Genomic DNA, 25369 nt, shown 5'->3' on the forward strand with positions numbered 1-25369 from the left:
TGAGTCCCAGCGCTAGCCTACTTCAGCTAACTGCTCAGTTGATGGTCTTCTATACATCCAGCTGACAAATCCCATGTAGGAAGCACTGTTTAAGCTGCTTCAGCCTGCACACACTTGCTGCACATCTTCAAGTCGCTTTGCAAACGACCTTCACCCCAGCTCCCGTGTGTCTTTCTTCTTCCTGATGTGTTTTTTCTGTGTTGGGTCTCGATGCTGCTCTCCCCACCTCATGCTGTCCACATATCCACGTAGAAATCTGTGAGGGGTCCCGAAACAGAGCCACTTTTCCGAATGTAAAGTACTGCAGATGGAAATAACCTTCATCTCTGAATTAAGCAAAGAAAAAACTGCAGCAGATGACCAACTCAAGTGGCTGGTGCTTAACATAGGAAATCAATTAATAGGCAATATTGAAGATTAGTCCGTTTTAATTTTAAAAAAGCAACTGAAAATTAACCCAACTTAAAATTACAAATACATCTTTTATGTTGCATAATAGAAAACACCCCTTTTGGTTCTTATTATTTTAATCAAAGCCGTATGTCTAGTGAAATCAGTGTCAGATTATGCTCTGTATTACAACTGATATGGGATATATTTGCAATTTGGAGACACTTTCTCTGGGTGTCTTTGTACTGTATGCATCGGCATGTGAGTGCAACCATTTAGAAGTAGATATCCACATGCAGCTTTAATATTTGGTGGCTTTGTGTGAAAAGGGAGTCCGTCTGAATTGGCCGTCTCAAACACGATCACACACATCTAACTCTCCAATATTAACAATAATATACAGTACATGTACATGTAAAAGGCCTTGATAGGTAATGAAATGTAGAGGAGGGCAATTCCAAAATCACAAATTCTCGACAGTTTTCAGAGTTGACAAAGGCATTGAGGTGATCAAAGCCACATCTGCTGTACATGTGAGGTCTGATCAGGTTCTCTATTATAACTGGTCCCCAGGCTCTGTGATGGGCACTTGAGGTTCCTCCCCACAGCTGTCCTCCTTTCCAACCCAATGGATGCCATGGCCGTTCTCTCTGGGTGGGAGATGTGGTGAATGCTGGCGCTCTAGTGTGGAGAAGGTTGTGAACTGGACTCTCTTTCTCTTGCTGGTGGGCGAGTGGAGGGACTCTGTGGGCATCGGTTTGCCTCTGAGGGAGCCTACGCAACTGAGGGGAGAATCTGTGACGGAGGCCAGACAACTGGGCCTCCTCGAAAGAGAGCCAGTCTTATCAGGCCCAATGTCTATCACAGTGGTTGTAGTTTGGGAGTCTTGCTGGACCGGGCTGCCCGGCACACTCATCACCAGCTCAGCATCTGTGCCCAGCCATACCCAGTCGTGCCTGTGGCCTGTGGGTTCCTGGCCGTGAGAGGGCGGTTTCTTGTGCCTGAACTTAACAACATATGAGACACAGTTTACCAGAAAAACCAGGATGGCCAGGCAAAAGACACCCAACAGAGCATACATGCCAATCTCCAAGTCTGTTAGAGGCCTGTTTGCCAAAACTTCTTCACCACCAACTTCTATTTCTGTCGTCCCCTGCCCAGGGGTTTCAACCTTGGTGGGGAAGTTGTTGGAGTTTACCAGATTCCTAGGAACTTTCACCGTGCTGGTGAAGCTAACACTGCTCATATCCTCCACTATCATGTTGTCTGACCCGTATCCTTTGCTGTTCTCACCAGGGCTGCTCATTAGGCTGACATTAGCCACAGTAGTAGGACTACCAGGGTTTCCTGAATTACTGGTCTTACCCACTCCTCCGAGGCTACCGCTGGTTATCAGGGTTCTTTCTGTAGATTTGATGGTGGTCGTGATCTTCTGCATGGCGCTTTCTTCTCTGTCTAAGTTCGGCATGCGTGGTGAAGCATCCTGGGATGGCTTTCTCTGCTTCCTCTGACGCTCCACTTCTTCCCCATCGTTCCCATAGTCAGTTTCCTTGTTGCTAACAGTACTGCTGTCGAATATTCCATCTGATCGCCTAGTGTTCGCTTGAAATTTGACCTTGAGGGTGCCGTTGCCTACTGCAAAAGTACTTTTGCGTTTGGACTTCTGACAGGCCTCACAGATGGACATCTCTACTCTGACCAAGACTCCCTCGCCCTCTCCTTCTGCCACCACAGCTGGCGGCGTGCCCTGCACCGACACCACTCCCTGATCTAGAGAGGTCACCGTCACACGGAAAAAGGATTGATCATAAATGTCAAGAGGTGTCTGATTGCCATCATTGAACTGTATCCAGGCACTGACCAAAGCTTCCTAAGAGAACAAAGAAATTGTAAAAAGATTGTACTTTGATCTTTGAATCTAAAATCTTTACATTTAAAAAATGATAAAGGATGTTACCTGTTTGGGACTCTGTAGCACCTCCTGTGTGGTTGTGGTAGCCAATATGGCCCTGTTGCTTCCTGCACTGAGCTGTAATGTCATGGAGAGCCCTGTAACCAGCTGAACCCCCAGCTCTGTGATGGTCACTTTGTCATCCACAACTCTGATAGTTGTTTTAGCCAAGATGGCATCAGATAGTGGAGAAAACACCTGTCAACATCAGGTAAAGTCATTTTTTTAGGCTGCTTCAGATTTGATCTTATTTTTAACTCTTTGCCTCAGACAGAAACGGTTCAATTCAGAAAAAGAGTTAATCTATGAAAAGGCAGCAAGTTAGAGCTGGCTCACAAGACTAATCCAGTTTATTACCTGGATGGCAGTGGTCCCAAAGTCTTTCCCCGACAGCACTCTTCCTGCCTGTAGCCTTGCCACTCGAGTGTCCTCCACCTTCATGAAGTATCGAACCAACCTTGTGACATCCACCTGCCAATCAGACCCCAGGAAATAGGCCTTTGGATCCCGGGGGTCTTCTTGCTCTGCCATGAAATGGGTTAGCACCCTCACAAGGGCATGCTGAAACTGCAGCATACAGCCCTTCCCCTTCCGGTCGTCTTCATCACTGGTCCAGCCAGTCCTGGGATATGAGCACAAAAACATACAGGCAGGTCAGGCCTATCAAACAGTACATGCTTTCACCTCTATATCAATCACTCAGCCCTGTCTGTCTCTTTATTTGATTGGATCACATTGAATTATTGCAGTACATTACGTAATGGAATCTAACCTCTAAATCCTCAGAGAGATATGATTTAAATTTGTATGAGTAAAAAAAAATGGCCCTGGAAATCACACCTACTGTAGAAATCAAGCAAAGGGATTTTGTTTTGTTAGTGGTTTCCTACCTTTTTGAGGTGAGGATGGGTACCCTCCAGCTTTTGATCTGGCTCAGCTCTGTGTCTGACACCTCAATCTGGAGAGGAAGCCGGGGCATCCACACATTCAGTTCGAGCTGAGCATTCAGGTAGCTGTAGGTGAAGTTTACCGTCATCTTTATCTTCCCCTTAACCTCTTTTCCATTTACGAAAACATAGTCACACCTGTCGGACACCTGCAGAGGTAAAGATAAAATGGAAACAGTCCGCCGGCACGTGAGCATCTTATCATTTTTTGTCTAAGATGATTATGTAAACAATCTACATCAAACTCGGGATTAAACTTGTTAATGAAGGCGATATTAGTCTTCCTACCAATGACAAAAAATAATCAAGAGTTCTCATGAAAGTCACCATTTTAACACATCGGCCATTCCTGCAACAACAAATAGCCGTGAAGCAGTTTTGCACTGGATGTGTCACCGCAGTAATGTCAGCTGGCTTTAATAAACTACTGTGATGATCACCGGTGTGAGGCGTTGGGAAGAGGCAGCATTGCAGTTTTATGTTAATCTAAATATCATGTGGTGCACGCTGAACATCAGTCCTTCACAACCAAGTGCATTCATTACAACGGAATTTCAAAGGTGACCTTTGCAAGTTTGGGCAGCTGCTTCAACATCATTTTGCGTCACGTCAGGAGGTTTTACTTGGTCGTCTTTGGACAATACGATAATTAACAAATCACTGAACTCTAGTGACTGAAAACACCCAGGGGAATAAAAGGAAATACACTGACGTTGACAGATGGCTAAAGGATGAATACATAAGTTACATCTGGAAGCAGCGTGGACCCAAGACTTAGGAGATGTGCTGTCACCGGGTCGTGCAATTTTTTTTTTTTTTAGAGGATCCTTTGTCATCATTGCATCATGGAACTGCATCCCGTGGATGTGGCACATCTTTAGAATAACCCCATAACTCATCATGTCAGCCCTGCTGCTAACTCAGATGCAGTTTCTGTTTTCATACCTAACAGCATATTTCTAAGAAGTGGCACAAAATCTTTCAAATAGATGTCAGGGAAAAAATGTCCATGCAAATACAGAAGAACAGAGAAGGGCTCGTTTATTTTCAGTGCAGTTGTGTTGAATCTTCATGTATTTAATGCAGTGTGTGGGAAGTCAGCTGGTCAGCCATGATTTAAGGCAATTTGCTAATTTTCTAACTTTCCAGGACCTCCACCGTCTGCTGTGTTCAAATAATATTCCGAAGAATAAGTTAAAAGGGAATGTCATTTTAAATGTGCCATCCGCCAACTCATTCCAGTCATAATCTCATCCTTTGTCCAAGAATATCCCTCACCGTTTTTGGTATCGCAAAGATATTTATGTTAAAATAGGATTTGGCTTTCATCACTGGGTACAGTATTACAGGCAGAAATTAAAAAAGCTGAAATGCACGCTTCACTGACGCAACTCTGCACATGCACATAGAGTTTTACTGAATGTGCACAATTAAAATATCCATATTCCAAGAGGTACTCAAGAGTTCCCACTTGATGTAAATTTTTTTGGTTAAACTGCTATATCACCTAATAAAAAGTTCTGGTTAATAACATCTGCTCAAAAGAAAACATAAAGGAACCCTTTGAAAACACATCAGATCTCAATGGGTCAAAAATCATGCTGGATATCTATACTGGTATGGACTGGGTAATGTGTTAGGAACGAAATGCAAATCAAAATGATCAGCCTACCAAGAGCTGGAATCAAAGACGCCCTGAAACTCAAAGTGAAAAAATGATGCGGAAGGCTAGTCCATTTTGCTGAATTTTCATTGCAACAGCTCAAAATGGTACTCAGCAGTTTGTGTGGCCCCCACATACATGTATGCATGCTTGACAACATTGTGTTCCTGACATGGTGGACGGTGTCCTGTGGGATCTCCTCCCAGATGTAGAGCAGGACATCACTGAGGTTGTGGACAGTCTGAGGTGCAATCTGGTGGTGTTGGATGGACAGAAACATAAAGTCCCAGAGGAGTTCTGTTGGATTTAGGTCAAGCAAGCGTGGGGGCTTGTTAGTAGTATCTATTCCTTCATCTTCCAGGAATAATGTCGTACACCAGGAGGAGCCCAGGATCCACTGCACCAGCATAGCACCAAAGCAGCTGAAACTGAGCTCACAACCCCGACTGATACCTAACTGACCAGATCAAGATGTTAAAATGTTAAATGTTCACATGTAAATCCTTCATACCTTAAGATATTTCCATAATTCTCTCTGTATCATTTCTACACGTTTGCGATTCGCTACCACCAAAGAACAGGGAGTTGTTTTTTTGTTTGGGTTTTTTTTTTCGGGGTCATGTGAGCTATAAATTCCAGATAAATCCTTCCCCATCTATCACTAGCAGATTTGATCTTCAGGCAAAATAGAGGAGAAAATATATCTGAGTCAAGCTGTTAGACTAAGAAGATTAAAGGGAATATTTGTGACTGAATCTGCTATCTGGTCAGCAAACATACAACATGGCTATAGTCAAGGTTGAAAAAGAATATTTTAGTCCACATTCGTCCTGTTGACTGTTCCGAATAAATCTGTTTTTCTATAACCCGCACCTATCTGTGCTTGATACAGGTACACTTACTGCCCGTGATCTCGTCATACAGCAAGTGCATTTATTTATTAGCTGGGACAGCTTCCGTTGGATAAACCTACAAAATTCGATTGCGCCAGAGAACTGGAGCCTACTGCATGTCTATTTCTTCTTTTAATCTTGGGTAAATATATCAAGAGCCTTTGACCTCGAAGGCTAGGCACCTGACTTTCAATTTCCTCAGTAAACAAAGCCGGCTTTTTGGCAGTCAGTCGTGCTCACTTATACAGGATAAAAGGGACAAGTCGCGGGATGGAAGCACAGTGGTAGACTGAGAGGTCATGTTGTGAGCAATTTAGCACAGTAGCTGTTCATTGTCGGGGAGATTGATGGGAAATGTTGTCAAAGTCTCACTAATAGTTTGTTTTACCATGTGGAAAAGAGGGAGAGAGCAAAAGTGACTTTGGGGCAACTTCTTTGTGTTCAGCTGTCCTTCCCTTGACACATAAAACTAACCTTGTCCATGTGGATTATTAAAAAGAAACAACTCAACTTTCTTCTGCCTCTCAACATTAGGACAGGGAAGCAAGATACAAACATGAAGCACTTTATTGTTGTTGATGGACATACGACTGAAGTTCACATCCTTTGTTCTGTCATTGTTCTTGGAACGTTTAAAACCAAAGAGATGGGGAATAAAGTAAAGTAAGTAATCCTACCTTGAGAACATCTTCATCGGTGGAGCTACAGTCTGTGTAATCAGACACATCCGTGACTACTCCATCTTCCTCCACAGCTACCGTCCTCACAGGCATCACCACCTTCTTTCCCGTCAGCACAGCGGTGTTCAGAATCTCCGTGTCCTGCAGAGAGAGCGAAGGGAAATGACTTTCATATTCCAGTTCAGTTTTAGAGTTTGTGTGGTGGTGCTACTGTCACAGTGATGATGATTTTTAATTTATTTATTTTTTAATAAGAGTGGCATGGGATGCAGTTAAAGGAGGTAGGCAGGAGACACGAGCGATGAAGCGTGACTCAGCGACTCAGCAGCGGTGGCGAGGTAAGAAGGCCAATCCCCCTTTGGGAAGCAAGTGGGGGAGTAGAGTTAAGGCTGGGTGATGGCCCGGTCACCACATGGAAGTAAGAGCTAATCTTGGATTTTTTACTGCACAGGCATGTCCCTCAGAGGGATGCTGTATCACTTCACACATGGGCAAATAACCGGAAACGTGGACTAAAAATAGTCTTTATTACACACAGAGCCCGCCTGCGATGCACGGTGCATTGTTAATCATAAATGTCACGGAAATGAGAGCACTCGTCTGGTTCTGGAAGAGTTGGTGGTTCGATTCCTGGTTCCTTTTGTCTCATTGTCTTTTTGCATAGATTGGTTGGGCTAGGGCCTTGTTTGATCAATAGCTTCCCTTGGTCTTTGAGTACGGGTTAGGTGACTAAGAGGTGAGCTCTAAAGCACTTTATTCCACAAATGAAGGCTATTTACGTAACACTATAAATGCGAGGTGCCTTGTTAAAATGAACTGATAGCTATTTGTAGGAATCCTTGGATAATCAAAGCATGAAAGTGAAGCAGATGGGTAAGTGTTGTTCTCTATGAAAAACAGAAAAAACAACAGAAAACAGATTGCTTTAAATGAAGCTGAATTAATCGAATATTATAAGCTGAAGTGCAGTGCAGTTCTGTGACTGAACAAATCAAATATAAAGAGACATTTGGCCACTCCAAGTATGAAAATGAAGCAGATGGAAACGTGTCCCCTCGAGAGTAAAACCGCTTTAAATTAGGCAGAAATAAATAAACGTGCAACTGAAAACTGATGTGAAGGTAGTATCAGTGAAGCTTTTTTCTTTCCTCCCCCCTCCTATAGAAGTAGTGAGCAGCAGCACTAGCGGAGTTCATGGAGCAAGGCCAAGAGTGATCAGTCAGCGCTAATGTCCCCTCGAGCCAACCATCAAATCTCCTCCTGTTTGGCCTGAGGTCAGCTTCTAATCCACCAGCGAGATGAGCCATGTCAAATTTACAAATCGGGATACTGTAGCTTTTCCACATAGCTTTGAGCACTTCAGCACCTTTAAGATGGAAATGAAGCATATAGCCTGCATAATCTTACCAAAGCCTTCATTAAAAGTATAGCAATTATCTTTTATTTGTATAAATTACATATTTCAGTTATATGTAGTCGAACAAATGTGAAAGTTATCCCTCCAAACAGTGTTGTAGTTAGGAGCTGGCCCCGGTGACAGATAACTCAGATTCAGTACGGTAATTAAATGTGCTATAATGTTTCTCATTGAGTAGAGGAGATTATATCACGGGTTAATAATAGAGGTAGCACAATAAAAGAGGCCTGCGGCACCAAAATAGAAGCACATGAAGCAGCTGTTAGCAGGAGAGAATGACCACATAATGCACGCTAGAACAGAGCCGAACAACACAGAGGAGACATCAGCTAGTTGACAGTCAACAACACAAGGTCACACTCTGCTCAAAATAGAAGCCATTTACTAAACAGTCCAAAGCATATCCAGCCTTCTGTGTATGCAAACCAGACAGGAACAGATCAGAGCAAAGTGCATTTTATGATATTTTCATGCACCGACGCTCAAAGGATGCAATCTTAGCATTATTGGAAACGCTGCTGTCGGCAACATCGATCCTGGTGTTTTACTCTGATTAGGTGTGACACGAGAGATGACAGCTAACTCACCATTACGAGAGGAGCTAGGCCGACAAAGTCTCTCTGAGTGGTATAGATCCTCATGGCTCCTTCAGTCTTGACTCCATTTTTGGATGTGGATGGTAGCTCCAGCTTCCATATGATTACCTGGCTGTCTAGAGGGCTGCTCAATTCCTCAACTTCAAAATCCATTTGAAGTACCTCCAGCAAACTGCTTTCAAGCCTGAGTGGTAAGCAAAGAGCTGTGTTAATTTGACAGATGAAGTATGCATTATATACACGTGAAATCACACCTGCTTTATAATTTCAGTACAACACATCTTGTGTTAAAATGAAGATAATCAGACTCTTGTTAGTGCAGCTTCATGTTGCCTCGTGTGCTCTTCGTTTCAAGCAATAATGTAGCTTTTAATGTTTCTATAGAGACCTGTGTATCTTTAATGTTTCACTCTGCACTTTCAGTTCAATTATAGAGACCTGGGGCCAAGCATTGTACCTCTGAGGTTGGTTTGTCTTTTACATATTATGGGTCAGAGTGATTAAATCACACACACAGCTTTACAATGACTAGTTTACAGATGGCCAAAACAACAAACAAAACACACTGGAAATAAAAGAACTAACTTACCTAGTGAGTCAACCCCAAAAGAAAAATACAAACCTCTAAAGAAAAAAAAAAGGTTGTAAAAGAAATGGCGCACTCTGCTACTTTCAGATTCAATTCACTGTTTTTTGTAGCTGTAACACAAAACTGGAAACAGGAAGTAGGAGGAGAACACAAGTCCCTCTTCCACCAATGGTCAGCTCCACCTGGAAACTTGCATAACACAGACAAAATACAAAAAGCCCCCCTGTTAGAGAGTAAAAACTGCAACAAACTGGGGCCTAAAAGCATTAAGAGATGCTGCAATGGTGCATCGGCCACAATATTATCAGGAGAAAACAATGTTAAAGTCCTTTCAACAGGACCAAGTAGGCGCCTCAGGCAGAACCCAAGCTCAACAAGGGGCACACCTTGACGCTAGAGTCTCCTTCTCAATTGTACTGTAATTCATCTGATGCTTATTGAACTTTTTTGAGAAGTAGCACACTGGGTGATCAATTCCCCGGTCATCCTCCTGCAAAAGTACAGCACCTGCTGGATGCCAGATGAGGGAATGGTGGTAATCCCAGGATTCTGAAGAAGGGAGTCCCATGGTGGACACCTGTGGTGGTAATTCAATCGACAGTGCCAAGAGAGAGAGGAAAAGGAAGGCAGAGAGAAACGGGACATAAAGATGTTCTGTGGTTTGTCTTTTACATATTATGGGTCAGATTTACTAAAGCGCTGCCTCAGTGCAAAGTGGGTTTTAGCATAAAACAGTAGTGTCAGTGTTTGCAAAGACAATGCAGTGATAATATTATGTGTACGAGGTGGCAACTAAGAGAATTTTGCAACTGACCCCCTTCCTTTCTCAGAATAGAGAATATTTAAATCAAGCGCTCTGATAGATTTACTAACGTTTGCGACATGCAATTTACTGCTAATTGCTAATTGCTACTGCTAACTGCTAACTCTAATTGGACTGATATTTAACACAGAAAATGAGCATGTCCTAATTTTTTCACTTGATATTTAAATAAACTGTGTTTAATTCAATTCAGTCTTATTTATATAGTGCCAACAATAAATAAATCCTGTGGAACAATGGCCCACTGCTACGGGCCAAAGAAAATTGTGCTCGGTGGGTGATGGGCTCCGCCAGGGCTGCCCTTATTTTGCAAATCACTAGGATGGCTTCAAAAAAGCACCTCCCCCACACAGGTTCAAGCCGGTATCTCGGCTGTCTTGTTCGGACGCCAGTGATGGAGAAGAGGAGCTGGAGTCGACAGTTTACCGATTGTTCGTCTGCTATAAGCCCCATGCTGCATGAGCTTCCTATATGAGCACTATTTGGCAATTGTGCTTACAGGCCCTACAGTGAGGCTACAGCAACGCTATCAGCTCCAAAAGGCCAAGGCACAGCAAGGCTTCAGACAAAAATCAGCATGTTATCATGCTGGCCTGGGAACGCGCTTTTGGTGTTCCCCGGATGAGCTGGAGGAGGTGGCTGGGGAGAGGGAGGTCTGGGCTTCTCTGCTTAGGCTGCTGCCCCCGCGAACATACTTCGGATAAAGCGGATGAGGATGGATGGATGGATGGATGGATGGATGGGTTAGTTCTTTGTCCACCCCTTCCTTTCTCAGAATAGAGAATATTTAAATCAAGCGCTCTGATTTACTAACGTTATGCGACATGCAATTTACTGCTAATTGCTAATTGCTACTGCTGAATGTCTGCATAAAATCTTCAATCTCAGTCTTTTCAGTGATTCTTGAAACATTTTTGCTGGAGCCAAAAATTGTAGCTGATGACGCTGTGTGTGGAAACATGCTTCTAGTGTGGAAACCCGTGTGTACATGTTCTTTGGGCTTATTGCATTTTTCTGTTTCTTCATGATTCATAAAGTTATAGATGCTAGTTTCAGCTGTCCCCTCATTCACAAGGGGTTAAGATCTTTTTTTTCTAACCAGAGTTATAGAGATGTGTCATTGTTATTGTGGCACAACGGCAGAATCACAGTCTCCAGCTATTGCACTGTATAGTAAATGAAGCCTGTGTATTATTGTTGTATTTTTGTAGGCTCTCTAATTTACAATACAAAATGCCTTGAGGTGACTCCTGTCGTATGAATTTAGTCTTTAATTTCAACTATCAAGTAAAAACCTAACATCATTATTATTATTACTATTATTTTAATGAATTAATTAGTTGATTTTTTTTAAGGAAATTTCAATTCAGAGTGGGTTTGCTCTTTTCAGTACGAGGAAGAAGTAAAAGCAGTTGAGATTGAGCCTGGAGTTTTAGAGATATTCATCTTAAAATTCATAGTGACATGTTACGAATTTGGCCCCATGGATAGAAGTGTAGCAAAAAAAATTTTTTTTCAGAGAGCGATGTGATCCTAGTGGTTGTGACAAGACAGTCTTTCTCTTTTTTAGCCGTGGAGTGGGCTTTGCATCTCTAGGCTTCTTCACAAGCTAAACTAGAAAAGAGCAGAGCTGAATTTCTCTTTGCTGACACTCCCCTCGAGTTGCTGGTCGCGTTAAATGGGTGTAGAATAAAAGGTGGTCTGAGGACAGCGGCATCCTGAATACAAAACAAAGTATGAGCCTGTGTAACTTATAATAGGCTCTCAGTGATGACAGCTGCAAGAGAGCGTCCTAGCCACGGATTCAATTTTCTGCCACGGGCCTGTAGTAGTTAGTACCCTGGGTTTATTTGCGGGCATTGTATGGAGCTGCAGAAAAGATGTATTGCTGGACAAAAACGCAATAAGCATAAGCACATGGGCGTTATCAGTCTCACTGCATCTGTGTGTCCATGTTATAAATCTGTGTCTGACTCGTGTGGAGGCACAGCATGAAAATGACCTCTAAAAAGGCTGCACACCAGCCGCCTTTTGTTGCTCTGAAGTAACAACTGGAGAAACTGAAAGTAGTTTTTTATTATTCCTTCATTAAGTTCCGAGCGCAGCAACAAGGCACACAAAAAGCTGCCTCTGTTTGCTTCTCTCACTCATAGCTGTCATCATTAGGAGCGAGACAGAGATTGAGTGTAATTTAATCATTTTAGGCTATCGCTCAAAGACCCAGGAATAAGATAATCGCATGCTGGTCAACTGTCAAAACAAGATATGTTTAATTCAGATAAACATGCCTATGTGGTATGAAGTCTGTATTAACACACACATCCAACAATATGGGGGCTGTTTTGTGTGTGTGTGTTATTTACACCCCCTGTAATTTATTGTGGAGCTTACAGGGAATGGATGCTTCAGCATCTTGTTTACAGATGGCAGTCTGCCTGAGAATAGCAGTGGTTAAATATTAAGATCCACACCAAGCCCTTTGCAACTGAGGATAAAAATAAATAAATAAAGCTTAAATGTATAAATACAGCAAATACTTTCGGTGTTTGCAAAAGCCAGCTAAGCAAAAAGTCCAAAAAGTCCCCATAGTGGTGTGACAGTAGACGCTCCCAGCAGGGGCTCCGTTAGTTTCATGACATTTTAGAGAGGATTAGCAAAAAGACTGGGTAAATAAATATTTTAACCCATAAAGAAGTTGTAATAAACAATGTCATAATCCACGGCAAATGGGGAAAACAACATAATGAGGTCAAACCTATAATGACAATAAATTCAGTGTTGTTTCTCAGATTACGGCAAGCTGTCTAATGTTGTATGAAATCTGACAAAGTAATCTTCCACAAAAGCACGCTTAGCTTTACCATTTTTGAATGAAGCGCTATAGTGGGTCTATATATATACATACATATATATATGTATGTATTCACACAGAGATCAAAATTTTGTTTCACAAACATTTCTTTAAAATTGCTCAAGAAGCAGAATCTAACTCTTAGAAATGACATTTTTGGGTCCATCTTAAATCTAAAGTGTATATGTTGAGCTGGAAGAGTTCTAAAGGTACCTGCATATGTTTTTCACCACCATGCAAAACATTTATTCAGTGGAAATAAATAAATAAAGCATCCAGATTCTCTTTCCGTGACATTCTTCGTATAATGCCATTTGTATTAGGGCGCATGGTAATGCACAAAGGCCTATAAATCGTGTCCACTGTATTCTAAGCCCATTTTCAGTGCTTTATTCATTTCTGATTGAATTTTCTGATTTCCCATGGGCCCCACCCTGACCGTTTCAGGTTCACCCATGAGTCACTACATTTTAAACATCTTGGAATGACCCTTGCCATCCAGAGGTTAACATCTGTGCTGCCTGTAATGGAAATGTTTCTGGTGATTGGATGAAAGGTATTTTATGCGCTCCAAAAGAATTGCAAGAAAACCAGTCATCCTCTGCTTTTGTGGCATTTACATAGAGTCTGAATAAAAAGCTTTTTAGCACAGTCTTTGTTACTATGTTGTCATTTTGATTCAGAAAGCTGCTAGCATAGCGCTAATGCACTTTTGCCTATATAATTTAATAATAATACAAATTTCAATATAATAATTGTCTTCGAACAAAGTCGATCCTTTATTTAATTATGATACAATTTTGAGATTTCCCATGGGCCCCCAGACTGTGGCGCTGTCAAATGTATTAGTTGAGGAAATGTAGGCAGGTCAGTGACAAACTTTACTGGAACTTTCTGAAACAAACTCAGGTGGCGTGTGAAGAGACCCGAGGGCTGTGCAATTAGCCTGAATTAGTGTTAAATGGTACAGAAAATGGTGAGTGCTGGCACCAGGTGATCCATCACAAACATGGACGGGTGTAGAGCTGCATATATCACACTAGAGCAAACTCTAAGCCCGTGGATACCAAGTGCACTCTTGCTAACTTTTTCTGCAGCCCGGAAGTGCCACGAGAAAATAATGTTCCACTGCGCTGTTTTATTTTTTTTCATCCAGCGTTTGTGCCGATTGGTGCAGCCATAACCACAGAGGAAACCTTGCCCCCATCGATAAGCCACAGGTAGATCTGACTGTCATCGTGACTGCATTTTCCATCAAATTCGTGTGTTGCTTGTGGTGTTTAAGACCGTTTTAGCCTTATTCTTTCAGCTGCAACCCTGGTGGGGTAAACGCTCTGGGGACCAAGTAAAGAACAAGTATTAATAAAAAACAATTCCAACTGGTTACTACACTTTGCAAATCTTCTGTAAAGGTCAGCGAGTAGTCTACTAGGCTTTAGTTGTCTGCTTTAGGATTAGGTCCTCAAATGAAGGCCAATGAAATCGCCTGGAATTGTTTGCTGCCAGCAGAGAAAAATGAAGCATTGAATATTTGTGTTTGTCAGGAAAACTGAAAGGCTTTACATGATTTCTAAAAATCAGAGTCTCTATCGCTTCTCATTCACCAAGCTCCAAGGGATCATCCAGGAATGGTGATGCTGGACAGTTAGAGATGCAGTTTAAATTACCCTTCTTTTATAGTATTTGGGACTCATTAAGTTACAGCCATTAAGTTAGAGTTTCTCCTGAGATTGCCTAGATAAAGAGAGTTGACTCACTTCATGGCACAGCCCTCAGTATAACAGCGGAAGCAAAACAGAGACACAAATAGAGGCTGCACAGTCAAACTGTCACTTAAGGACCAAAAAATCACTTCCGTATGCAATTAATACCTGATAACCACACATTACAAATAGGCAGTGGAGTTTTTAACACATCCCTGTGGCAACTCCACTGTAAGCAGTAGCAGAAAGGTACAGTAATAAGCAAACCTGAGCGACAGACCATGGCATAACATTTTTCCCCTGCCTTGCCTTGTCCTTTAAAAAACAAAGCAGAAAAAAAACAGGTGTCTTTTAATCTCAGGAGGCACGGGCCACGCTTATCGGACTTAACTCTTAATTGTACTCAGCTCATTGCAGTTAAGCGAAATGAAGCTGCACTTGGCTGAACTTTAAGGGACATCTGAGAAAGGCTGGTTGTCAGGGAATGGTTGTAGTCCTGTTTAATGAGATTATGGAGCAAGTTAAGTACTTCTTAGAAACCCAAAGAGCTGACTGATCAGACCAACCTGCAGATGTCTTGGAAATAGTTTTAGCATCAAGGCTCAGGATGCACTCTGTAGCTTGCACTTTTTAGGTTAAAATAAAGCAGGGTACTACATGCTAGAAATGCCTGAATGTTCACAGTTAGTGAATGTCTTGAAATAATTAAAGTGCAGACAGAAAGTGGGACTTAAAGGAGCGTAAAAAGCATACCTCCTTACAAGGACTTTCTTTACAAGAATACCTGCAGTCAGCCAGTGGTTAGAGAGTATATCCCCTCTGGACAATATGCAATGAACCACATACATGCAGACATGTACAGTACAGACTGTTTGTGATTTGCTTTTCTAATGCAGACACACCTCCGCTTTAAACAGCTGGAGGTACCGGCAGCCCACAGTGCATTAAAATTCCCTTTTTAGCTCTGCAGTCTAAATATATCAGTGGTGATAGATTTCCCAGCAACAAAAAAACAGACATACATGAATAGTCTACAGTGACATATAAAGTAATGTGAAGAGAACAGACTTGCCTTTTCCCAGGTATGGGAGCCTTTCTCTGACAAATAACAGCGATGGCTCCATCCGCACTCAAATCCAGAGTGATGTCCCACAGTAAAGAGTTACTGGGTGTTACTGTTCGAAAGGTCACACCTTTCCTTACTGTTGCTCTGTGAAAAGTCGAAAATGAAAAGGTCAAGAATGCAATAAATTTTTACATTATTTCTGGCTTTTTCTTTTTTCACGAGTTTTGGAATTTGCTTGTGAAAAAAATGTGTTAAATATAGTTCCCTCATGTACAATAGATTTAAACTTCCACCTTAAAATTCATTTATAGGTGAATTTAATTAATGCTTTTAATCTTGTCTGGTTTCTCACGATAAATCCATTTCAGTAATAAGAAGGAAGCTACATAAAATTGATATTCAGGCCTGGGGACTAACCGAATAGATAGAGCATTAATTAAATTAATTATAAAGGAGGTAACTTTATTCCATTTTAAAATAAAGAACAGTATTGGTAACTCACAGGGTTTTTGTCCGGTTATAGTTTTTGTCTCACACTGCCTCAACAATCTCATGACAAAATAAGAAGAAGCCTCAAATCTGACCGGTGCAGTAATTTAATGTACAAACATTAATGGAAATACAGTGTGTAAGGCAAAAATAGAGATTTTAGGATTCATTCAAATTTGAAAGTCAATATTTGGTATGACCATCTTCTTCGGCACTACCTGAACTCTCTTAGGAAAGGTTTCTGTACTTTCTTTAAGTAGTCTTCAGGAATAGTTCTCCAGCCTTCTTGAAGGACATTTAAAACCACTCTTTGGATGTTGGCTGCCTTTTTTCTCTGTTTAGATGATCCCACACTTGTTGAGGTCTGGGGAGGCCAGTGCTTTTCGATCCAGGTATGCTTTTACCACAGTGGCAGTGTGTTTGGTATCATTGCCAATCATTGCTTTCCAGATGGTACTGCATGGTGGATTAAAATCTGACAAGCCCCCAAACACCACTGGCTGAAATGCAGCCACAAACCATGACAGAGCCTTCACTCTCTTTTTCAGATGGCTGTAGACACTCACCGTTGCTCCTCTCTCCTGATGTCTTCCATATACACTGATGATGATTTAAAGCAGAACTTTACATCTGGATTTTCTTCCCATTTCCCTCCCTTAAAGAATGGTAATCTTTCCACTGAAACCATTTCCAATGATGCACATTCATCATCTGGTTCAGTCAGGTATTTGCTGGATTTTTTCCCATTTCGGTCACTGGGCTTTTCAGATACTGTTTATCTGCTGTAGATAGTTTTTTTTTTTAGGCCCACTACTTGTTCTTTTGTCCTCCACTTGTACCATTTTACTATTTTTGTTTGGTAAACTGTGTTGTCTTTCATAGATTCAGCTGAAGAAGACAGACAAATTATGCGTATTGTGACAGCCTGCTAGCTAAAAAAAAAAAAACATACACAAAAAACCAAAACCAAGGACTGTTGGGAAAATCGTAGTGAAAGTGAGTGAAAAAGCAGCCAAGACCTTTAGAAAGTCTGAATAACAAATATAAGCCGAGTGTTAAAAGCACATCAGCCGGAGAGTACCTTTAGTTTGTTGCTTCAAGCTGTTTGTAGGAATCTTTCTCTCTTGTCTCGAGCTATATCAGGACATTTTATTCATATTTTTCCAGACTTTTTTATTAAAATGTGTTAAAGTTAAAAAAAATGGTATCTAATTATCAAAGTGAACACCCAATTATGGCAAGAGGTAGCCAGATAACTATAAAAACACATGATACTGTACCATGGGTCACCTATTAATCATTGCACATCACTAATGGGAAAACAGTTTCTCCTGATATAACTTACTAGTTATACAAATATTAATTACATTTATAACACATAATTGGAACAAGTTACCTCTCAACCCTGATATTGCATAGAACATCAATCAAAGGCAATATTTATTAGACTCTGTACATACATTTAGCAGTTTAAAAGAAAATGTAGAGAAAATTGTAAGAGAGAGAAAATGCAAAAACACAAATCTGTGATATACATATTTATCCTTATCCCAACCTGTAATTACCATCACCTCTGTGCAATTAAAGGTGCAAAGAAAACATTGTTCTTTCTATTTATATTCATGTGCTCTCATTATTCAAAATGTACTAATGGAGTATTAGTTTTCTTGGCCTCTAATTTGTAAATGGTGTGCATTATGCAGCCGAACAGACCTTCCCTGTGGGGCTTTCCCAGCATAAGCAGCTTGCAGTAGGTCAAATGTTAATGAGATACTCTTCTGGAAGAATTGTGGAGGCCAGGAGGAGCACACATGTAAATATGCCAGACTTGCTGAATATGCAGCAACAAGACAGAGAAGTTGTATCCGAATGTTCAGAAAAACATCCTCGTGTGATTCTTTGTTTTTCATCTGCATGCAAAGCTGTGTGGTTTATCTCTGAGATAAACACAACTGTTGAGCGCATTATGAGTCTCAGAGGAGGTGTAATTTTTGATAGGAGCAACAGCAATCTGAGCGCTTCTCTTTCTTTGGCTTTGCTGTTGTATTTCAAAAGCAGGCAAAAGAAGAGAAGACGTTACTCCCTTGTTGTGCGCGGTGACAGGAGAGCAGCCTAAGCATGCATCATCTCTTAATTGAAAAGCGTTACTCGTGTGCACATTTTTTACATTTGTACAACATATCTGAGCCACTCTTTGTAACAACATCTGCACAGCAAACATGTAATCTGGAAAGAAACATCTTTGGCAAAACCGCTTGAGACCTTCGCTCCAGATTACATGCAAAATATAATCGGGAGGGAAGGTCTCAAGTGGCTACTGATTTTAGCGCTGAAGTTTCTGCTGTGGAGCCGCATTTCCCTGTAATCACTCGCTGTCTTAATGGCTGGGATGTGAGACAGAAATATCGCCCTCATTCCTTTTCAGAATGAATAAATCTGGCTCCTGTTGCAGCAACGGTGACACTGTTAAAAATATAAAATGGACACAGAGCTTACGGGTTAAAGGTCGTAATTAAAAAGGACTGAACGGTATCATTTTCAACAGTTTAATCTTGCGCCGTCATGACCCTGAAGCAGCTGATTTCCATTCCAGCTGCTCAGTTCAGAAGCTCATTTGTCTGATTAATACAGGTTCCTACATGGAGCAGAGGGCTAAAGGGTGAAATCATCTAGTGGTGTAACTTGTGACGATTGCACACAGCTCAAAGCCACCTTTTTAGAAACAGGTTAATCGCTTTAATATTTATTCTGTTATACACTGCTATAATATTCATTTCTTCAGTAGCAATCTGGGTAGCTGAATTCAGCATTCAATTGAAGCTTCTATTATTGCCATCGTTCCCAGTTTTACTACAGAGGTTGCTATGGTGAACGCGAGTCAGAAATGTAAGTCAACTTACAGACTGGAAACTAATTAAATCAGCTCTAGCTCTTAACACTTCTCATCACATAAAGCAAAAGGAAGAGTGAGATTCTGTTGCTGGTGTATGGCTTCTCTGGTGGTATATCAGCTGGCAGATGAGAGCGGAGCAAAGAGGAACCTGCAAGTCCCTGATTAGGATGAAGGTAAGGAGATAACAAGAAGGAAGGTGCAACTAAGGTAATGATAATTATTTTTTGTCTCCAAATTTCTTATCAAACGTAATCTGTGTAAAAAATAACAATGCTCCCACTGAAAACTTTATTTCAGTGTTTAACTAAAACACATATACTGTATTTTTCGGACCATAAGGTGCACCGGATTGTAAGGCGCACTATTGTTGAACGGGTCTGTTTTCATACATAAGGCAGACTGGATTATGCGGCGCATTAAGCTAAACAAACCTTAGCATTCATCCTCCAGCTTCACTGTTTATGTTATGCTAACATAGCTGTGTCGCTAGCCATCGCGTAGCACATCATTATATACCAGCTAGCCCAACTTCAGTAACCCTACAAAAGTCACTGCTGTTTAGTTTCCTGTCTTCATTTATGTTGGAAGTGATAGCAGAGCGGTATATTTAAATTTTTCAGAAATTTCTCAGTCAGAACACGCTATATCATGTTTAAGTGGAAATTAGCGAGCTAACTTCCTGCTAACTTCTAATTCGGTTAAATTTAATAAATTCTGTTTTCATGGATGCCTGGATGTTAAACTTAATTGTTACACCTGGTCAAGCAGCACTGATCATTTTATTAAAGATGAAAGAATTTAGTTATAAACTCTCAGTGATGCTGCAGTGTTCGTTTGAACTTGGGACCTGAAGCGGACGGAGTTTTGGACCCAGATTACTCAGCGAGGCTCCTGACTACGGTAGCTGTAATACTCCGACAATCCATCAAGCAGTGCGACTTCGTAGCTTACCAAAGTCGTACTAAAGCATTTTTTGACAGATTTTTGAGCTCCGTGTATCACATAAAATCGGTTCGAGGTCAGTAAGCACAACCAGAATTTATTCACCGGATTATAAGGCGCACTGTCGATTTTTGAGAAAATTTAAGGATTTTAAGTGCGCCTTATAGTCTGAAAAATAGGGTACCTTATAAGAATAGGTGTTATACTTATAGCAAAGTGTGATTCTTCTTTTAAGGGCATTAAAATTCAAAGCATGAAACACAATCTACACGCATTGCATCAAACTACCACATGCAATATTGAACGGAAATCTGCAATATGATTTCTTTTTCTATTTTCAGTATCGCACTGCATATCTGAGCTTTGGTTGAACATTATATTTACTTCTTTTCTTTTATCTTTCCTTTCAACAGTGCTTACTTAGATTGTGAAGTTTACTTTCAGTGGGCCAAAACTTTAATCCACTGTGAGTGAGGTAAGCAGGATTGCATGTTCGGTGTATTAATGAGAGCACCTTGGAGGGCTGTTAATCTAGTAATGGCCTCTGAATAACGTGCCCGCCGATGAAACACCTCTGTGTATTGAGCTGAGTGGAGCAGGGTTTAACTAATAAAAAGTGACAGTAACAAGAAGACTTATCTAAAGCCCCTTTTTTTCTGTCTCTCAGCTCCCTTGCATCAAAAAAAAGAATCCCCTGCGACTCGAGGAGGCGTATTTCTTCTGAGCGGCTGGGAACATGAACCAGTGTCCATAGCTTCAGTTAGCAGGGCCTGAGGAGGCGGCGGGCAGGGAGAGGCACTGAGGCAGAGAAGATGGATGGCTGTGGAGACCGAAGCTGGCACTGTGTGAGAAAAGCAGCTCTCAGGTGCTGCACCTGCCATCCATCTCACTTCTGACCAGGCAAGGCATGAGTGGCACTGTTGTTTCACCTTTTGCATACTCTTCATCCACTTAAGGTGCGCATGCACGCACTTAAAAACACTAACGCACATGACAATGCCAGCAAGAGAACTGGCCCCAATAGTAGACATCCACACTTTCAAATACACTCAATGCGAGCCTTGATTGCCCTCGGCCTTCTTTAGCCACCTCCTTTTCCTTATTTATTGTTTGCACTGCAGTGTTCTTTAGACTTATATTGATTGATCACAGACACATGGCCAACAGAGCAACAATCGAAACAGCGCACATGCAACGCAAAAGAACAGAGGCTGAGCTTGATCAAAGACCTAGAAGATATCCTCCAGCTCGCCCAGATGCATTCCATCATCAAAGCTGCTATCGAGATGCTACATAGGGTTTGTAATTACTTCGCTGATATAATTTGTGTTCCCATCTTTAGCTTTGTGAGTGCATCACTGCGGGGCCACAGCACCACAGTGAACCCCAGTGCAATCGGAAACAGATGCAATCGTTAATTATGCAGGCAAATGTCCACCGTTTAGCCAGTCTGATGGCCAGCCATCGGCAACGTGCTTATCGTACTTATGGAGCAGTTTAGGGAGTTGGGGAGATGTTCATGCCAACACTCCTGCCAGATGGCAGGGACCGCAGCACTAAAATAGATGTAAAAGCCCTATTTGTCACCGAGTTGAATGATTAGACCCGTGGTTGAAAAGCTCACTGACGCGGTGTCCTGTAGATACAGAAACTCACTGTTAATTTATTGCCTCAATGCTACTTTTAAATAAAGCCATTAGAATGGGGGAGCTGGGGGTACTACTGAGTCTGATTACTGAATTTAAATAGATGTTGAGACAAAAATGGAAAAATACACTCATACTTGCTCATACTTCATTCCACTCAACTGGGTAAAAGGATAATCTAATTGCCCTTCCTGTGGGTAGCCTGATGACGGCAGTACAACACTTTATCTGTGACCTTTACAAAAGCCTCGCTGAGAATGACAGGTTCGTTTTTGCCGTGACGGACGGACAGGTGTGGCTTGTCTTTTCTCAATCAACCTCGAATTTGTATTTCCCTTGACTGGAGCTATAGCCATCAAAAACAGGTTTATCATGCTGATGAGAGAGTATTAAGTAAAGCTTAATGGAACATTCAGACAGTGATAAAGCACACAGACAGCTGTTGAGGACTGGATGCACAGCGCTTCTTAATGTGCTGATAAGCTGGGGGAGGGCTGTGCTGTGGAACTGAGTATGGAACTTAAAGATACAGTCAATATTTTAAGTTAATGGTCTAAAAAAAACCATGGATGTAGTCACCAACACGTACAGAAGAGACTTCATTTTCCTTTCTAACGATGTTGCCAGAGAACAGAAGAGTAGAAGAAAGGAAAGAAGTGAGGCAGCATTAATGCTTTCCTTTTGGGTCATTTGTGTATGACTGGGTAAATGAATTAAAGCAGGAATGATTAAAAGTGACACAATAAAGAGAGGAAGCAGGGATTGGTTTTTTGGCTCCGTTGCCTAAGCTAAAAAAACAAACAGGAAACCAAATAATGAAATTAAGCACATGGTCTAATCTTAAAAAGCAACAACAACAAACAAACGTGAAGCTATTTCATAATACTTCTGGAAATCCAGCGACAGCTGAAATATTTGATAAACCACCTTCAGACTCAAGTTTGCATGTTTCTTTTTGCAAAAGAGCCGAGTACCTGAGAGAAATGTTGCTTCCTGACAAGGAGGACAAGTGCACCCATGCACAGCTGTCAGCTCGGATAATATGGTCCTTTTCCAGCATTCACAATTGAATTAAAAAAGGGGAATTAATAATCCATGACTGTCTGCTCACCCACTCACCTTCAGTGAAGCACGCATGAGCAAGTCGAGGCGGAAGTCACTTTTAAAGTGTTTGAGGTATTGATTTGACTCTGTGAGTGCAGACTGTACAGGAACCGGCACTTCTGCACTTCGGTGCTGCCTTTAAGGCCGGTTCTTAAGTCAGGACACCTTCCTGGACTTCACTCAGCAACAGATTTATGACACTCTCAAACAAAGCCAATTAATAAGTGAGTCTTGTATGGAAAATGCATTTCACGCCTCCTGTCAGACAATAATTCACTGACTTGGAAGAAAGCTGATAGTGTCTTGAATAACAATTTGTAAAACCTGCCTCTAATCGGGTCAACGTAAATCTCTGCTTGTCTGCGCTGACAGCCAACCTCGACAAATGTAGCTTTGCCGCCGCGTGCTTCTGTTTGATCTTCGCCTGGATGATGATAACAAAAGGCTGCAGATGACCGTGAAAGCCATCAATGAAACGGTGAGTGCGGGTTGGAAGCATTTAATTTAAATCCAGTTTTGAGGTGCCAATCTCACCGCGTTGCATCATTTCACCTGTAAAAGGGAAGTAACAGACTGACGTCTTGAGAGACAGCCGTGAGATTAGGCTAAGGATAATTAGTCAGCTGGTTGAGGCATTGGTTCTTGGGAAATATGGAAGGCTGTTTTTTGAAACGTGTCTGTATAAATTTAGCCTTCATTACCAAGTATGTCAGAGGTCTCCAGAGGAATTACAGTCTTTTTAAGATGGTTCTACAAGTGCTCTCATCTCTATTCAAAAGCATTCTGCATTGCAAAGTGAGACGGAGCCATGCTACTAATCTCCGCGATCTGCATACACTCTACAGCACTGTGCACTGATCCTGAGCATACCCTTTAAATAAAGGAAATAATGAGGTATATGGCACACATAGTATTATTTGCTCCGTGTTAACCTTGATGACTCCTGCTGTTAAAACTGCTCTTAATGTCTTCAGGCTTTGCTGCTCAAATAATCCATCCCGTTTCCAGGAAAGATGGTTAACAGCTATGATATTTTCAGAGAAATGTCATAATCCATACCAAATCTCATTTCGTTCAATATTCGCTTATATTTGATGGCAAAGGATTTGGGTAAGAATTAGGGAAGATGACTAATACTATTAGTGAGCGGTTCCCCATTCTGAGGTTTTGCTGACCAGATGATTTCAACTTTGCTGAAATAACAGGCCCATGTAAATCGGGGACAGAGTTTCTCTTATAATACTGGAAGCATGTGGTCAGCCGTGATATTGCTGACCACTGCAAACTGCAGGGTGGCAAAAAATGCAGTTTTACCTGAGAGTGAAGTTAGTCAGCTGAGCAGAGCTGGCCATGAGTATGTAGAAGGTGGCGATGTCAGTCTTCTTTAGAGGTTTGGAAGATGTCCGTATGACGATGGCATTGCCGAGCTTGAGGCGCGAAAGCGTTGCCATCCCCTTAGGCACCTGCAGAAGACGCACGCTTGCAATCCTCTGCATGGGAGTGACAGGAATAAACTCTGCCTGCTGCTGTGAACCCCCCCACCGACTTCCATCCACAGAATTGCACTTCCCTCTGACTTTTGGCTGAGCCTGGTAGTACAGCTCCACAGGGTTCCCAGCAGATGGATCCTGCCTCTCTCTACTGGTGCCCTCTGACCCTGGAGCAAACCAGCCAGGTGTAGGAACCAGCTCGGCCATGCAGGTCCCCCTCTCACCTCCTATGGCACAGGAACCCCTCACCTCCTGGGTTTGCCAGAACGCATACACCGTCACACATGGTAGCTCATCCAGAGCGCCTTCCCCTCTGTTCCAATCCCTGCCTGCAACATAGAAGAGCACCCTGACTTTGGGCTTGGAGGAGAAAACCCGAGGCGTCAGGACAAAGGCCTGGATTTTCCAGTTAAAGGTAAAGACCTCTGGTGCATTGAAGAGCTTCACAGACTGGACCATATCTAGAGGCACGAGTTTCTCTGCAGACATGGTGCGATAGCTGGCGTTGACCGCCGGCTGGCGGCTGGCTCGTAAAATAACAAAGGGCTGGATGTGACTCTGCATGCTGGAGTTCCTCATGAAGTCCTGCCCAGCCTCTTTTAGGAAGAGGTAGTCGGCATCCTTTACTTCGTAGCTGACCGGCAAGAAGACGGGGAAAGGCACTGGGCTCTTGTTGTCGGTCAGTTCTTTACTGCTCAAATCTGAAAGAGGAAAATCGAAAATTACACTACTGTTGCAGGACAAAACGTTTACGCTACTTCTGAATAAATCTACACAAACTGGACTGAAGGATTTCACTTTTTGTCATGTTTGAAGACCAGCAGTGTCCCCGAAACACACGAATATCAAAGTCATACAAGGCCAACTGATCAACTGAGTGGGACTTTAAAATATTAGACTAAAAGGCCTCTGGCCTTAATCTTAAAAGTCCTATAGCAGAGGTGGAGCAGATGTTAAACTCTTTGGCTTTGTCACCAAATTATTGGAATTGTAAAAGGTTACGAACTGTGTTTGTTTTATGAAAAAATACAACATTCCCAGTGTCCTGGTGTCACATCAGATTGCTTGATGTGGCCTTAAAATACATTAACAGAGAAAATATGAAATAAAATATGAAGTCAGGATGAGACCAAGTAAAAGATGCTGCTTTCCCCAAAAGTCAGATCAGCCTGTTATTAGCCGAATTGTAACAATTCAACGCCCATTTGCTGACTAAAGCCTTTTTCTCTGCACAGT

General features: G+C 41.9%; 1 protein-coding gene and 1 long non-coding RNA gene across 3 annotated transcripts in view; one reads left to right on the forward strand and one right to left on the reverse strand.

The window, feature by feature from the left end:
• Positions 1–410: 410 nt before the first annotated feature.
• Positions 411–25369, reverse strand: part of LOC116323493 (transmembrane protein 132D) — a 53609-nt gene continuing 28650 nt past the window's right edge. For both annotated transcript variants that reach the window (XM_039620539.1, XM_039620538.1), the window contains 8 exons: positions 23958–24834; positions 15576–15713; positions 8529–8721; positions 6522–6665; positions 3232–3437; positions 2699–2963; positions 2348–2539; positions 411–2260 (listed from right to left, as the gene is read on the reverse strand). In XM_039620539.1, coding sequence (XP_039476473.1) covers positions 947–2260; positions 2348–2539; positions 2699–2963; positions 3232–3437; positions 6522–6665; positions 8529–8721; positions 15576–15713; positions 23958–24834 — 3329 coding nt within the window. In that variant the 3' untranslated portion in view covers positions 411–946. The remainder of the gene's footprint in view (positions 2261–2347; positions 2540–2698; positions 2964–3231; positions 3438–6521; positions 6666–8528; positions 8722–15575; positions 15714–23957; positions 24835–25369) is intronic.
• Positions 18950–21577, forward strand: LOC120443008. The gene is made up of 3 exons (XR_005615058.1): positions 18950–19124; positions 20307–20368; positions 20561–21577. It is a non-coding gene; the product is annotated as an uncharacterized LOC120443008 (long non-coding RNA).

The sequence above is a fragment of the Oreochromis aureus genome, linkage group 12 (genome assembly GCF_013358895.1).
Source record: "Oreochromis aureus strain Israel breed Guangdong linkage group 12, ZZ_aureus, whole genome shotgun sequence".
Taxonomy (NCBI): Eukaryota; Metazoa; Chordata; class Actinopteri; order Cichliformes; family Cichlidae; genus Oreochromis; species Oreochromis aureus.